The sequence below is a fragment of the Eurosta solidaginis genome, chromosome 3, assembly GCF_040869045.1.
Source record: "Eurosta solidaginis isolate ZX-2024a chromosome 3, ASM4086904v1, whole genome shotgun sequence".
NCBI classification, from domain to species: domain Eukaryota; kingdom Metazoa; phylum Arthropoda; class Insecta; order Diptera; family Tephritidae; genus Eurosta; species Eurosta solidaginis.
Window position 1 is genome coordinate 228,226,674 of NC_090321.1, and position 16,148 is coordinate 228,242,821.

Sequence of the window (16,148 nt, forward strand, 5' to 3'; positions counted from 1 at the left end):
TATGTCCATACAAGCAGCGGAGAGCAACGCACAAACACATGCATATATCTGAGGTATTCCCAAAAGTAGGCAATAACTTGTGCAAGTATCACTCACATAAACACGCGCATATGAGAAGCTGTACATCACACGTCCATCTGTAGTTATAATTTTATAGCTGATAACTAAGTAAATTATGGAAACGCCTAGAAGTATGGACCGAGGAAATTGAAGAGTATGAAAGAGCGCAATCTGAGCAATCAGCAATGAGTTTTATTTAAGCACGCCATTTTGCATTATTGAATTTATTCAACAGTTTAGTGATTCGAGCGCTAGTAGAAGGTTGCAAATAAGAGGAATTTCAGTAAATTCGTTACAATATTCTTTTTTTTCGAAAAACTGTTATCGCCAACGTTTTCAGCGGACATTTTTGGGTTGGACAGGGTATACAAGAAAATTTTTTAGTAGGTCATGAAAAAAACCTTAAAAATCAAAGTCGAAAAAAGTAAAAAAACATGAAATTTCGCAATCTCGATTTTTTTTTGGGTATGCGTAGTGGACCTTTTTTTCCTGAGCCCAAATCCTATCGAATAATCGATGGCGCGATATCGGTTAATAAATCGACCCAGCCTAATGTACATACTTATGTACATATTAATTAGCAAAGTTTACTCAACATTTTGACGATGTCATTGATATAAAAATAATTTTTGCATTAAATAAAAATTTAAATTAAGAAAAAGAAATTAAAATTATCGCCAACAATTCAACTGCATAATGCAGCTGTCGCTTTAAATGCCATATACATGCATTGCATACGTATTTTAATATTTTTCTTTCATCGTACCGTATCGTACAAGTAACAGATAAAATTTTCAAGTCATTAAATGCGTCCTCCACAAAATGCTTTCGATCTTCACCTGTTCTTGTTAAAAGCCCCGTCCCATAAGCAGTTTTTCATATAGATGCGTTTAACCCAATCTTATGCGTTATGCTACTCATAATTGCACGTATTTGTATGGATAACGGCAGATTGAGCTACACTGGCGCCATCTGACATTAAAGAAGTAGCCAACTTGCAAATTTTGTTGCAAGCAAAGCATTATAAGATGAATTTAACATTTGCTTTGGCTAAGGGTGCTGGTACACTTTGCAAGGGAAATTATTTTTCCCACTCGTTGGTAACTTTTCTAACATTTTTCGCAATTAAAAACTGCAATATAAAAAATTAATACGACACAAGATATGTTAGCAAGCATTTTTGTTGTATATGAAGAATATTTATAAGTACCTCGCGATATTTTGTATGTGAATAGGCAAGGAGAAATGAACTGCCAAGTCTGAAGTTCCTTCATATTTATAAAAGCAACATCTCGGTTGATTGTGGCGATTTTACTGGAATACCGCCCTGCCGCGGCCTTAAAATATTTGCATTACGAGCCTCTTTCAATAAGTACAGTGACGAATAGCAGAAGAATACCCTGTAAGAAAAGTTACAGTCAGGGACTAATATAATTTTTCTTATAGGCGCTTTTTGGAATCATTTTAGATCACTGAAACGGACTCACAATTAACCTTAACAAAGTTTGGTATCAGTTCAAAATGGTTGTGAAATTGAGTCAATGTACGCACGAAATAATCCCGAAAGTATCCGGAAATTGTGTTAGAGTAATCCCATAAACAATCGCAAAACATTTGCAAAGTTTTGATAAATGCGACAAAGTGATACCAAAACAGTCCCGAAAATATCTCGATATTATTTTAAAGTAGTCATGAAATAATGCCAAAGGTTTGATAAGTTTGACGAAATGATACCAAAAGAAACCCGAAATCGTCCCGATGCATTATACACTGGTCCAAGAGTAGTCATGCCATAGCCAGACTGCTTCAGCACAGCACGATCCCACACATCAATAGAACCATCTTCGTCGACCGCCAGGTCGCCATAAGCCCGTTAAAATGATAAAGTCGGAGGTATTGCTGGTCACAACGATTTTGAAGGGAAATAAACTGGAGATTAGATTGCCATAATCAGGGGCGGATTAAAGGAGGGGCTAGCAGGGGCTATAGCCCCGGGCCCCAGCATCGGGAGGGCCCCGCGAGCTCGAATAAATAATATTGTAACGAATTTAGGAAAATTCCGCTTATTTGCAACCTTCTGCTAACGTTCGAATCGCTAAACTGTTGAGTAAATCTTTCCAATGTTCTGTATTGCAAATTGGTCTTTATTAGACTACTTTGGGATTAGTACAATTATACTTCACAATTAAACGTCACTTCGCAACTGATAGCGTGTTTAAATCAAACCGATTACTGACTACTCAGCTTGCTCTGCTTTTATACTCTCTGTTTCCGCGTCCGTATACTTCTCCAAAGATCTAGTTGTTTCGAGAACAGTTGCATGTCATGCTTGGTTACCAGCCATATATGTACATTTATATTTTTAGTTTGTAGTCATATGCGTGTGTATATGTGAGTACTACTTCGGCTGATGATGACATGCGTTTGTGAATATCTCTCTGCTGCCTTGTATGTATGTGTGTACATGATGATTGATTTCTTAAGTGACTTTGCCAGAGCAAGAAAAAAAATTTTTTAGTTGTATAATAATTTATAGTTTTTAATATATAAGTACCAAAGAAAAAATATTTGCGAGAATAAATTTTAAAAATAATTATAACAGCTTTTATTTATTTGAAAAAATTATCATATTTTGCTCCCCTTAAGTGGGCCCCATATTCATTTTAGTACCGAGCCTCGTAAATCTTTAATCCGCCCCTGGCCAGGAAATATTCCGAAATGGACAAAAGCGAGGCGGACACGTCCGTACGACCACCGCTGGGTTATCTGCTGATGAAAATCGAGGAATGTGAAATTAGGGTAACGGACATGATGTAGACCAATCGGGTTGAATATGCGGCCTTAAGGTCCTTATGGCCATGTTTGAATATGAAAAGAAGCAGCTTCCTGCCCAAGCTAAACAAATCCGCAGTGAGAGTACTTACGGGTGTCATCACAGGTCATTGCGCTATTGCATTGCTCCGACGGTGGTGCATACCAACAAGCACCCGCTGCAGAAGCTGTCAGGATGAGGAGGAAGAAAAGTTGATTAACTATTTTCATTGATGATGTCCAGGATAACAGTTTAAAAAAAACCTTTGGCATTAAATCATAACAAACGATAGCAGTGAAAGTAGAAAACACATGAAATAAAAATTTATCACTTTGAAATTCAAAAGTGCATAGCATAAATAACTGAGAAAGGCGCTTTTTTATTCTTGGCTATCGGTTGTTAAATGATAAATGTTACGCATACGCCATGGCTCTATGGCCCTATAGTGATTTCTATCATGACCACGTAAACTGACTCCGTCGAAAACATTCGCATTTGTAATATAACATAGATTATGTTTATGTATGTAAAAATTTTTGAATTGAATTTGAACTTGTCGTCTGGCACCTGGCTATTGAACTTATTACATTTTTCCGCAAATAACAAAAAAATAAAAACAACCAAACGCCGCCGTGATTTCTACCTAATTACGCAAAGATTGGTTCATGTTTTTGATGATAAACAAACACCTATGTATATATACATACGTACGTATATGTAAAACTCATTATATACATATGTGCATACGTAAGAACCATAAAGCAGTTGATGACGCACATCTCATACGAGTCTCATATATTCCGATCATAAAACTTTTTTTTCGAATTTCTTCATTTAAATTTAACGATCCATTCATTCACCTGATCGTTGAGGTTCGGTGTCGACATTTATTGAAATTTAAGTTTCAATTAAATTTTACCCATTTTCCAAAACCAGACGTCTAAATAAACAACATGCGCATTTATAAGTACACGTCTATATGCTTTTGATGTAAGCTTACCCATGAAACAAGGTGGGTAGCGGTGTCTTTGCACCTCAACTAGGGTGGAATCTATCCTTTAGCCTACCCGATCATTGCAGCGTCTTTCAGCCGGAGGTGGCTGCTATTAACGAGGCCGTCGAGCACCTGAGAAATGCTGATCACGGCTATAACCAAATTTGTATTTACTCAGACAGCCAGGCTACACTAAAAGCGCTTGGATAAGTCTCATGTAAGTCCAGGACAGTAGAGAAGTCCAGCAAATCTCTCAACGAGAGCGCTAAGCAAACTTCCCTTAGTCTGGTATGGGCACCTGGACAATCGGGTGTACCAGACAATGTGACGGCTAACGAACTTGCAAGAGGGGGCACATCATTCCGCTTTCTTCGTCTTGGAAGGGATTGAGCATGCCGCTCGCTACCTGTAAACTCGCTTTGAAAGGGATTTTCCTTAGGAAAGCGGGTGCGAGATGGAGCAATCTTGAATCCTGCTACCACACTAAGCTCGTGTGGCCTGAATGGGACGCGAGACGGACGAGACGTCTCCTTCTTCTTAGAAGGGGGGACATATCACTGGTGGTTGGACTTATGACCGGCCACATAGCAATCGGCGGCATTCACAACGGCTGGGAGCTCCCTATAATGATTACTGCAGGAGCTGCAAGGACAGAGAGGAGATAGAAACAGTCAAGCATTTTCTGTTCGATTGTCCGGCGCTTTGATACAAAAGGAAGAAATATCTGGGATCTCCTTTCTTGGACGATCTTTGTGTTCTGGTTAACTTGGAACCTAAGAAATTGCTGACGTTTGCTAAATCGACCTGTTGGTTTGAGTAGGGGAGAGATCCACGTGGTATCACAACAGGACCTTTATGGGCCTAAGTGTGCTCGCACCGGTGGCCACTATAACCTAACCTAACCTACCCATGAAAAATGTAAAGCTGATTTTGTTTGAATTAAATTCGAGCAGCGTTTTACTTATATGTATATGTCTAAGATTTATTCAACGCGAATCCATTTATTGGATAGGATAGAAAATTACTTGGGAGAAACAACGCAAGAGTGATCCTTCGCTCTATTTCAAAGCTGATGTTGCTGCTTGTATTCCTGTTTTTTCTTTTCAAAAAACTGTTATCGCCAATGTTTTTAGCGGACATTTTTGGGTCGCACAGGGTATACATGAAAATTTTACAATCAAATGAAATTTTTTTAGTAGGTCATGAAAAAAACCTTAAAAATCAAAGTCGAAAAAAGGTCAAAAAAATGAAATTTTGCAGGCTCGAAAATTATTTTTTTGGGTATGCGTAGTGGAACTTTTTTTCCTAAGCCCAAATCCTATCGAAAAATCGATGGTGCGATCTCGGTTAATAAATCGACCCAGTCTAATATACATATTTATTTTGCTATACATATTTAGTTGTATGTAAACTATTTCATAAATATTTTAAAATCATATGCACGTATTAACTCAGCCGTACATATCGCTCATTTACTTCAACAGTAATTCAATAAATACAATTTTTCAGGAGAGCCATTCAAAGATTTCAATTCCCATATGATGCGCATATAAAGGCATATAACATAAATCAAGATATTGGGTACGTTTATGTTTTTAACTCAAAAATCCATGATTTAATCACAAGAGGTTTGCTCGGCTGAATTTTTTTTGACAATTGCAGCCATTTTGCTCCCAAATCGAATTGACATACGTTAACTGTACTGTTTCTTTGCGAATTTTCGAAACATATTTGTAGTACAAATAGGAAGCAATCAGTTTACCAATACCCGATAAGTACTGAACTGCATAATTCCTTAGAACATTTTTTTTAATTTTATGATGAATTTATTAACTATGGCATGATCTATTTGTGTGGCGGTGAACATAGGTTTTATGAAAAGTACGGACTTCAATAAACCTATGAACATACGAAACCTGAACCAATACAAAATTCATCGTTCAACGTCGAAAACTCGACTAGTAAATCGATTCACGTAAAAATGTCATTAGTAAATAATGGAGATGCCAAATGCACTCATTGAGCATGTTCACTTATTCATTCCGTATGTTCGGAACAATCAGAACATTCGTCTCCATTTAAGAATTTGGGGAATCGGTTTATATTTGGAATAACGTGTTCCGAATATTCTAAATTAGCGGTTTATCCAGAACACTTCCATGAATACTTAACGGAAAACAAATTTCAGAATAAAAAGGTGAAAACTCCCTGTGTAGCAGGGCCGCACAAAAGCTTTACTCTTCAGTCAAAGGCAAGGGGGGGAATATAAAGTTCTAAGACAATAAGCCATTTTCTTTTATTTTTGTTTTTGTCAGTTCATTGCGGTTGCTGAGTAGCGTAACACCCCCTGTCGGCTGCCTGTTCAAAATCGTGGAATCTCAAAATATTTTTAAAAAATTTCCCAATTCAGGATTTTCACAAAACCGCCCTATATTAGAGTTATATTGAAGAACGCTTCATCTCAGAATGCTTTTCATTAACTCTCTCTTATGACAAAATACATTGAACTTATGCTCATATAGGGAGTTTTTGAAACAAATTTTGAGATAGTGGATTTTTCATTAAAATTCTAACGTACGACATTCTTCAAACTATTTCTGAAAGAGTAACCAAACCAACATAACTTTATCAATTCACGAAATATTTAGTAGAAAATGAATTATTTCCCCAAAAACTAACATACTACCAAAGATACTTTTCTACTACAATTTCCACTGAAGGGGATTGAATTATTCCCCGTTTTCCTTACTTCGTAAAAGCAACCCGTCCAGATTTTTCAACTTCGGAGTGTCGAAAATCTGTCATCATTGGAGAACAAACCTCTAGTAATTGAATCTTGGTTTCCGTATATCCGCACACTTGTCAGAATGCACGTGTTCCGAGTAAACATTTTATGTTTTTATCCCAATGTTAGGGTATGACTGCACTTGAAAATTAGGGTATGACACGCGAAAGATTTCCACGTATGTAAGTATGTATATTAGACTGGGTCGATTTATTAACCTATATAGCGCCATCGATTTTTCGATAGGATTTGGGCTCAGGGAAAAAAAGTTCCACTAAGCATACCCAAAAAAATAATTTTCGAGCCTGCAAAAAAAATGGCGAAAGGGTAAATTTTTTCGACCAAAACACTCCCCAAAACCTCCAAAATTGTTTTTTTTTTTTCAAAAAACCGCTGTAAAAACGTTGGCGATAACAGTTTTTTGAAAAAAAAAAATATTTTTTGGGTTTTGGGGAGTATTTTGGTCGGAAAATTGCATTTTTTTTTTGCAGGTTCAAAAATTATTTTTTTGGGTATGCTTAGTGGAACTTTTTTTTCCTGAGCCCAAAACCTATCGAAACATCGATGGCCCGATATGGGTTAACTTTCGCCCATACAAATCAACCCAACAACAACTTGAATCGATTTTTTCACTCCCTTATTGCGGCCGCAATAGTGTAGCCATATCATGCCGACCACATCAAAAGTCCTGGGTTCAAGACCTGCGAAAAGCAACATCAAAATCTGTTAAAAAATAAAACGTCTTTCCAATTAGAAAAATCTATAAGCAGGACCGCTCTTCGTTACTCCGAAAGTATTTTTCAATGAAAAGCTTCTCAACAAAAATTCATCTGCTTCCACATACCGGTTAGAGTCGGCATAAAACATGGGATCTCCTGCTAATTTGTTGGCAAAAATTTTAAATAGCCCGACGCAAATTGTAAGAGAAGCTGGCCCTTAATCTCCTGAACGCTGAACGATTTAAAGGCATCATCTCGTGAGCGACGTATTCGCACATGTTTCTTGTGCTCACCCATTGCTTGTTTCGGAGGGTGAAGTTTCCCCTTCAATATGATCCAGTCATTTATTTTCGTCTTTAATGAGGTAAATTAAATATTCTACTAAAAGCTAAGTATTTCTACAAATTATACTATTCCGACTGCTTCATAACCCCTCTCAACTAATAATATCAGCATCTTCTGGTTATTCAAAAAAAACTGCCATTTTAAGGTACTTATCTCTCTATTTTTCTACTTCAGATACCGCTCCTTCAAGTAATGCTGTAAATACGACATTACGAAAAGCATGTCAACTGCTACGAAGTACCAACATTCTTTCCCACATATTGGAGCTAAAGCAAGCTCCACATATGAAATCGATCGTATGTTGAAGCTTTTCTTTACAAAGTATCGGTGAAGAAGATAAGGGGGGAAACACCCACTAAAGTCCCCGCTCCCCTGCAAACTAAAGCGGCAGGCGGGTATAAGCGAGGTCTAGTACATGGAAGGAAGATGTCCTCACGTCGTAGCTCATACCGAAAACGACAAAAACCAGCATTCGAACGATTTAAAGATAAGTTTCGGCAATTTACAGCTTTTATGTTTAGCAATGTTGGCATTATATTATTGGTGATTTTCTACACAATTGGAGGTAGTCAGAAACTAACGAATGCGAGGATTCCTATTTATATTTTGAGCCTAATAATGAAAGGACAGTAATTTATTTTATCGAAAATGGCTTTATTGTTTTTCGAGGTATTCTCCATGATAATCAATACACTTTTGCACGCGTTCAAATCAATTTTCGTAGCACTTTTCCCACTCCGATTGAGGTATCTCCAAAACATGGTTTTTGAATGCATCGACGGCTTCTTCATGCGCCGAAAAATGTTGGCCACGCAATTTATTCTTGATTTGCGGAAAAAAAAGAAGTCATTTGGCGCCAAATCAGGGCTGTACGGATGGTGACTCATTAATTCGACGTTTTAGCCAGTCAAATAGACGGTTATTTCAGCCGATGTGTGAGAGCTGGCATTGTCATGATGAAGAATGATCCTTCGTTGCCGCTTCTTCTTCCGTATTTCACCAAGCACTACTGGTTAACAAATGGTTGTGTACCATTCGAAATTCACCGTTCTTTGTTGCTCTAATGGCACGGGAGCCACATGTGCAGTTATTCCGAAGAAACAGGCAATCATTTGCTTTGAAGTGCTTCGCGCACGAATCACTTCTGTTGGATTTGGCTCATCTTGGAAGACCCATACAGTGGCTTGCTGTTTTGTTTCGGGCTCATACGCATAGATCCAAGATTCGTCACCTGTGTAGATGTTATATACAGCTTTTGATGTACCGCGATTGTATTTATTGAGCATTTCCTTGCACCAATTGACACGATCATCTGTTTGAGCTTTTGTCAAATTATGCGGGATCCAACGCGAACAAATTTTTTTCACAGCTAAATGTTCATGCAATATCTTATTGATGCTCGTCATACTAATGCCTAGGGATGCCCCAATCTCACGATAAGTCGTATGACGATCTTGCAATATAAGTTCGCGCACAGCGTCAATGGTTTGTTGCACAACAACTGATTTTGGACGACCTTCACGGCTTTCGTCCCTGAGCGAACGGCGGACACGATGGAATTCGTTATACCAGCGTTTCACAGTGGCAAAGGATGGGGCTTCATCACCAAATGTGGAAGTAAGTTGTTCAAAGCACTCCTATCTTGATAATCCACGTCGAATGTCGTAAAAAATCATCGCACGAAAATTTTCACGAGTTAATTCCATTTTTTCGCTGAGATACAATTTTTAAGTTACTGTTAACACAAGTTGTGCTCAAATATCAAAATTTTCTGAAGAAGGTTGTGCTTAAAAACGTCAAACTTTCAATTGAAAACGTCAAATGGCGCCGGCAAACAATTAGTGTTGGCAAGGCTCAAAATACAAATAGCAACCCTCGAAAATCTCTTGTCATAAATAAACACATCTTACTTTTTATTGCTTACAGGTGCGTTTATTTTTCAAGCAATTGAATTATTCGAATACGAAAGGCTTAACGGTCATAAATACATAAAACCCAATACGACTGGGAAATGTTTGCGAAAAATATGGGAAATAACGGTGCAGAATATTAGCTTCTATGATAATAAATATTATAAGGAAAGGTACAAGGAACATTTTTCATTGCTTTTTTTTTAATTCTTTAACATTTTCTGCTTATTATTTGCTTTTATTACAGGGTAAATGAAATATTGCTGGCATTCCAACGTGAAATTGCACAAGAAAATCTTATTGATCCTGATATCGATAAGCAATGGAGCTTTTCGGGTTCATTCCTCTACTCATTAACGGTTATAACAACTATAGGTAGATATGATTGGAAGGGAACGAAGTAGCTGCAACATTTGACTGACTTCTGCGGTATCTCTGCAACCGATTGAAAAATGCCCCATATTAACATAAATTCAATATCTCTTTAATCGAGTTGCTTTATTCGACCGGCCACCGTGGTGTTAGGGTAGCGTGCTCCGCCTACCCTGGGTTCCGAATTCCCTGAGTTCACACCCCGGTCAAAGCAACATAAAAATTTTGGAAATAAGGTTTTTCAATTAGAAGGAAATTTTTCTAAGCGGAGTCGCCCCTCGGCAGTGTTTGGCAAGCACTCCGAGTGTATTTCTACCATGAAAAGCTTTCAGTGATCATCTGCCTCGCAGATGCCGTTCGGAGTCGGCATAAAACAAGTACGTCCCGTCCCGCCAATTTGTAGGAAAAATAAAAAGGAGCACGACGCAAATTGGAAGAGAAGCTCGGCCTAAAATCTCTTCGGAGGTTATCGCGCCTTACATTTTTTTTTTTTTTTATTCGACGGAATTCGGAGATTGGGCATACTAACAGAAAATTTTAAAGGCGTATTTCAAGTCAGGGCATTTTGGAATCAATCGCTAAGTTTCGGTGGCTTTCAACACAGTCAACTGCTACACCTTTTCCAGTTCAAGTTCAGAAAATTGCTATTCAAGTTCAGAAAATTATAATTCCAGTTCAGAATTTCCAATTTAAATTCAGAAATTTAAAATTCAAGTTCAGAAATTTACAATTCAAGTTCAGATTTTCCAATTCAAGTTCAGAAAATTACAATTCAAGTTCATAAATTCCAATTTAAATTCAGAAAATTACAATTCAAGTTCAGAATTTTCATTTCAAGTTCAGAAAATTACAATTCGTGTTCAGAAAATTGCATTTCAAGTTCAGAAAATTACAATTCAAATTCAAAAATTTATAAGGAGGTTGTTATTTTTTAAAAGTTATTCCAATTCATACTACGGTATGAAATATTTTTATGTTATTTGCGGAAGTGTTTATGCTTCGTTGACAATGGTGGCTTAGATATACTGTACCCCAAGTTTTCTCCAAGGCGTGTACATCCAGAGCTAAGAAATCAAACGGAGGATAACTCTTTGCAACAAGTGCATGAAGATGCTCCGGCCATGACAGAACTTGGAAAGTAAGTGGAGGAGACCTCCACAGAGTTGCGAGAGGCAGGTGGAGGAAGACTTGATCTGTGCACACAGTACGTATACGTTACTTGCGGCATTGTGGACGCTCCGTTGATTTCGTCATGACTACTGTCATACTTAATGCAGATAAATGCTTGTGACCTTTAGAATATAGCTGAATATCCTTGTAATTGACCTCTTATGAGAGAAGGAGAGAAAAGAGAGGAAAAGGTTTTTTCTTAGCTATCTCCTTCATGTGAGCAAAATTGATTTAAGTAAGTTAAGAAGTCCAACGCTTCCTTATCAGATAGTAGGGCTTCATATCCTTGAATCAAATTACACTACTCAACAAATTTTGACCAACTTTAGTGTCCGAGAATAAAATAGGCCTTTCCTAAAGTGAAATTTTCTCCTGATTCCATTTTCCTGAGGCAGATCTAGTTTCCGAGATATCGGCCAAAATATGAAAATTCCCATTTTTGCAGAACACTACTTCATATAGGTAGGGCAAAAATTTGTAGTTTTCATTTTTTCGTTTCAAACTGTTGAATTATATATTATACGGATTCCCATAAGCATTTTTTGCCTTCACCTCCTTTCAGTATCTTCAGTAGTTTGGCCACTATGCCAAAAGACGTTGAAAAAATTTTGAGAAAAAAAAAGAAATTTTTTACAAAATTTCAGATTTAACCACTTTAAAATCGGAAAAATTCTATGGACGAAAAAAAGTTAGCTCTCCTATGTTATAGGTAATTTAACTACGAAAATTTTGAGCATACCAGTACAACAATCGGACGTGCCGTTGAGACTATAGCCCCGTTAACTTGCAAGCGTCTATCCTAAAATTTTAGTATTACTTTGATAAAATTGGCGAGACATTTCATTTGGTCACTCTACCTTAGGGTCTAATAAATTTATAAAGACATCAAGTATTTAATTGTTACTAGTGTTTGTTGAAATTTTGTTTTGCAAATTGTAGTGCAAATTTATACATACAATATCGGTAGATATGTTTACGAAATTGCTTGTTGCAAAAGAGATTTTAAATGTAAAAATAATCCGGATGATTTTTGCTTTATTTGCGGACATTATATTTTCGGAAACTCAGCTCGGAAAATAACTAATTCTGTCAGAGATGCATACTTCCATTATTTCGGTTTCCGTGTAAAAAATCTGGATAAATCTTGGACACCCCATTTTATTTGCGCCTCCTGTAGATTAACTTTAATGAGATGGGTATCGGGTAAAGCTCATAACATGAAGTTTGGTGTTCCAATGATGTGGACTGAACCCTTTAACCACGACCAGTGCTATTTTTGCGTGATAGACCTTAAAGGTAAAACGAGAAAAAAGAGGAAATTAATAACTTATCCAAATGTGGCGTCAGCTAAAAAACCAAAACTACATGACCATACTTTATCCATACCTAGGCCGCCTATAAGTTTTGAAGCTTCAAGCGAAAGTGACTCCGAAGCAGATAATTCACACAGAGAACAAGAAGGAGAGGTCCCACATCGAGTCTCACAAGCCGAACTTAATGACTTGGCCAGAGATTTGAAATTATCGAAATTTGATAGCGAAGTTCTAGGATCTCGTTTGCAGCAATGGGGCAGCCTGGGCCCTTCGACAAGTACTTCCAAATTTCGAAATAGACGCAAGAATTTCTCTTCTTTTTTTACTAAAAGTGAAAATATTTGCTACTGCAATGATGTACAAGGTTTTTTTGAAGCACTAAAATTAGAAAAAGTGGATGATTGGCGCTTTTTTATAGACAGCTCAAAGCATAGTTTAAAAGCAGCATTACTCCATAAAGGAAATTCGTTACCGTCAATACCGGTGGCACATTTTGAGAATACTAAAGACACTTATTTAAGCATATCCAGTTTACTTGAGGTCATTCAATATAAACAATTTAATTGGAAAATTTGTGCGGACTTAAAGGTAAGCAGTTTCGGTGATACAATTTAAAATATTTTTATTTGCCTTCAAATATTATAATTTATTAAATTTTAATGAGCTCGAGGCAGTTTAAAAAATTGAAACACAGTTTAAATTTTTATATTTCAATTTTATTTGGTCGATATTTCGATCTCATTCTGAGATCATCCTCAGGAAACAATTGAATATGTTTTACCGACTCGAGGCAGTTTAAAAAATTGAAACACAGTTTAAATTTTTATATTTCAATTTTATTTGGTCGATATTTCGATCTCATTCTGAGATCATCCTCAGGAAACAATTGAATATGTTTTACCGACTGTAAACATATTCAATTGTTTCCTGAGGATGATCTCAGAATGAGATCGAAATATCGACCAAATAAAATTGAAATATAAAAATTTAAACTGTGTTTCAATTTTTTAAACTGCCTCGAGCTCATTAAAATTTAATAAATTATAATATTTGAAGGCAAATAAAAATATTTTTAAAATATTTTAAATTGTATCACCGAAACTGCTTACCTTTAAGTCTGCACAAATTTTCCAATTAAATTTTTTGCATTCACATTTGAGGGGATGTGTGGAATAACGGTATAACTCAAGAATCAACCTTTTGAGAAAAGTGAAAAAAACTTAACAATGCAGTTAAAAATAAATTTATAATAATCCTACTTGGTAGGATTTTAGATAGTATGATTCTTTGATAAGAAAAAGTAACAAATTTTGTATAAACATAATTTTATTAGAAAATGGATGATTTCTTTTTTTTTTTGTGAGTTATACCGTTATTCCATAAATCGAATATCAAATATTTTGATTGAGATACTTTATTAAACAAAATAGTAGATACATTAATAACCATTGTTAAATACATTATATTCTATTATTTAGATGTGCTTATAACTATTTTTTATTTCCGTTTGTTATTTTTGGCATTTTTTTTTTTACTACTTTTATCATTTTTAAACTTTTTCTATTTTTAACAATGGAGTTCTCTGTATGCTTAGTCGTTTTTGAAACCACTTCAGCTCTTTTATTTTTCAGTTTTTTCATATATTTTCATACCATTTCGATGCTTCACTACTGCAAAATTTTATTAGAGAGTTATACCGTTTTTCCATAAATGAAGCTAATATCTTTGTTAAATATCACTATTATTTTCTAAGATTAATATGGTATGTGTATGTAACCGTGCTCTTTTTATTTAGTTGATTTATGGAAAAACGGTGTAACTCGACGTATACCATTATTCCACACATCCCCTCATTTGAATAATTTTCCCGCAAACCTAGGTGCTGAAAGTGATGAACCGGGTGAAAGGGTTCACCAAGACCTCATGCTTTTTGAAAAGCGTTACCAAGGCTTTTTGAATGAAGAAATGATGGGAGATTATTGCTGGACAATAATACGGGTGACAAACCCAGAAAATTATAAACGGGTAGTTAAAAGTACCCACGTCCCTCACTATTGACCACCACGGTAAAATCGCTCAATTTGACTTTTTTAGATGTAGATATGTATGTATTTAATGTTGTTGTCGTTGTTGTTTTTTACTGAATTGCTGATTTATACTCATATATTACTCAATTGAATACAGTTTAACGTGCAAATAAAAACGTAGTTTGAATAAAAATTGTCTCTATAAAAAATTGTAGGATAGACGCTTGCAAATTAACGGGGCTATAGTCTCAACGGCACGTTCGATTGTTGTACAGGTATGCTTAAATTTTTCGTTACCTACAACATAGGAGGGCTAACTTTTTTTCGTCCATAGAATTTTTCCGATTTTAAAGTGGTTAAATCTGAAATTTTGTAAAAAATTTCTTTTTTTCTCAAAAATTTTTCAACTTTTTTTGGCATAGTGGCCAAACTACTGAAGATAGTGAAAGGAGGTGAAGGCAAGAAATGTTTATGGGAATAAGTATAATGTATAATTCAACAGTTTGAAACGAAAAAATTAAAACTACAAATTTTTGCCCTACCTATTCAATTAGTGTTCTGCAAAAATGGGAATTTTCATATTTTCGCCGATATCTTGGAAACTAGATCTGCCACAGGAAAATGGAAGTCATATTCGGAATCAGGAGAAAATTTTACTTTAGGAAAGGCATATTTTTTTTTTGGAGATTTTTTTTGTCGAGTAGTGTTATTAGCGCTAACATTTACAATCTTATATTCTTTAATTTCCATTGCATGAAAGAAAAAAATTCTTGACAAACTTTCTGAACTTCAATTGTAGTTTTCTGAACTTGAATCTTAAATTTCCGAACTTCAATTGTAATTTTCTGAACATGAATTGTAATAATCTGAACATGAATTGTATTTTTCTGAATTTAATTTGGAAGTTTCTGAACTTGAATTGTAATTTTCTGAACTTGAATTTAAATTGGAAAAGGTGTAGTTCGAAAACGACCTATCTCAGTATCGCGTTTCAAAAACATCCGAATTCAGAATCGGTTAAAGGTTGCCCTATCTTACGAGTTTCTAGTTCAATATATTTTGAATTTGAGCTAAGGTGGGACAGTTTAAAAACAAGTTCTCAGATAAAGCGTGTTTCACAAGAAATTTCAAATAGGGTGTTGTTCAATAAAATTCTGCGATAAGGCGTTATTGAAAAAAGTTCTGAAGCAGGGCATCCTTCAAAGAAACCCTTGCATAGGGTGGTTTTTCGAAGACCTTGGGGAGTGCTATCGATGTTGATGTTCCTTTGCCGGACGCAGATCCGGTACGTTGCGGTACCAAACCCAACCATCTCGGGAACGATTTGTTATGCCACCATGCGACCTTCTAATAAAAACTCGTCATTTTCTCTGCTATATTTTCTTTACAGGTTATGGGAACATATCGCCTAAATCAGATTGGGGAAAATTAGTCACCATTTTATATGCCATCATCGGTATGCCACTCTTTCTACTCTACCTCTCCAACATAGGTGACGTGCTGGCAAAATCCTTTAAATGGATTTACTCCAAAGTATGCTTGTGTCGCATATGTCCTGGTGTTGCACGACGACGAATAATACGCGAGCGACGAAAACTGCGCCATATTGCTATGTCAAAAGCGGTAAACGTAAAATTTTGT

The 16,148-nt window shown here is 36.0% G+C and overlaps 1 protein-coding gene across 8 annotated transcripts in view; it reads left to right on the forward strand.

Annotated features, from left to right (window-relative positions):
• The window catches only part of sand (sandman), a 77,672-nt gene that overhangs the window by 54,471 nt on the left and 7,053 nt on the right, over positions 1 to 16,148 (forward strand). For 2 of the 8 annotated variants that reach the window (XR_010951264.1, XM_067775421.1), the window contains exons 2-6: positions 7,406 to 7,734; positions 7,890 to 8,280; positions 9,642 to 9,798; positions 9,873 to 10,000; positions 15,898 to 16,130. Coding sequence is in view for 7 of the 8 variants with exons in the window: in XM_067775421.1 (XP_067631522.1) it covers positions 8,142 to 8,280; positions 9,642 to 9,798; positions 9,873 to 10,000; positions 15,898 to 16,130 (657 nt within the window). In the remaining variant the exon portion in view is untranslated. Of the gene's footprint in view, positions 1 to 7,306; positions 7,735 to 7,889; positions 8,281 to 9,641; positions 9,799 to 9,872; positions 10,001 to 15,897; positions 16,131 to 16,148 lie in introns of all 8 variants that reach the window. The other 6 variants (XM_067775422.1, XM_067775423.1, XM_067775426.1 and 3 more) reach the window with 6 other exon arrangements.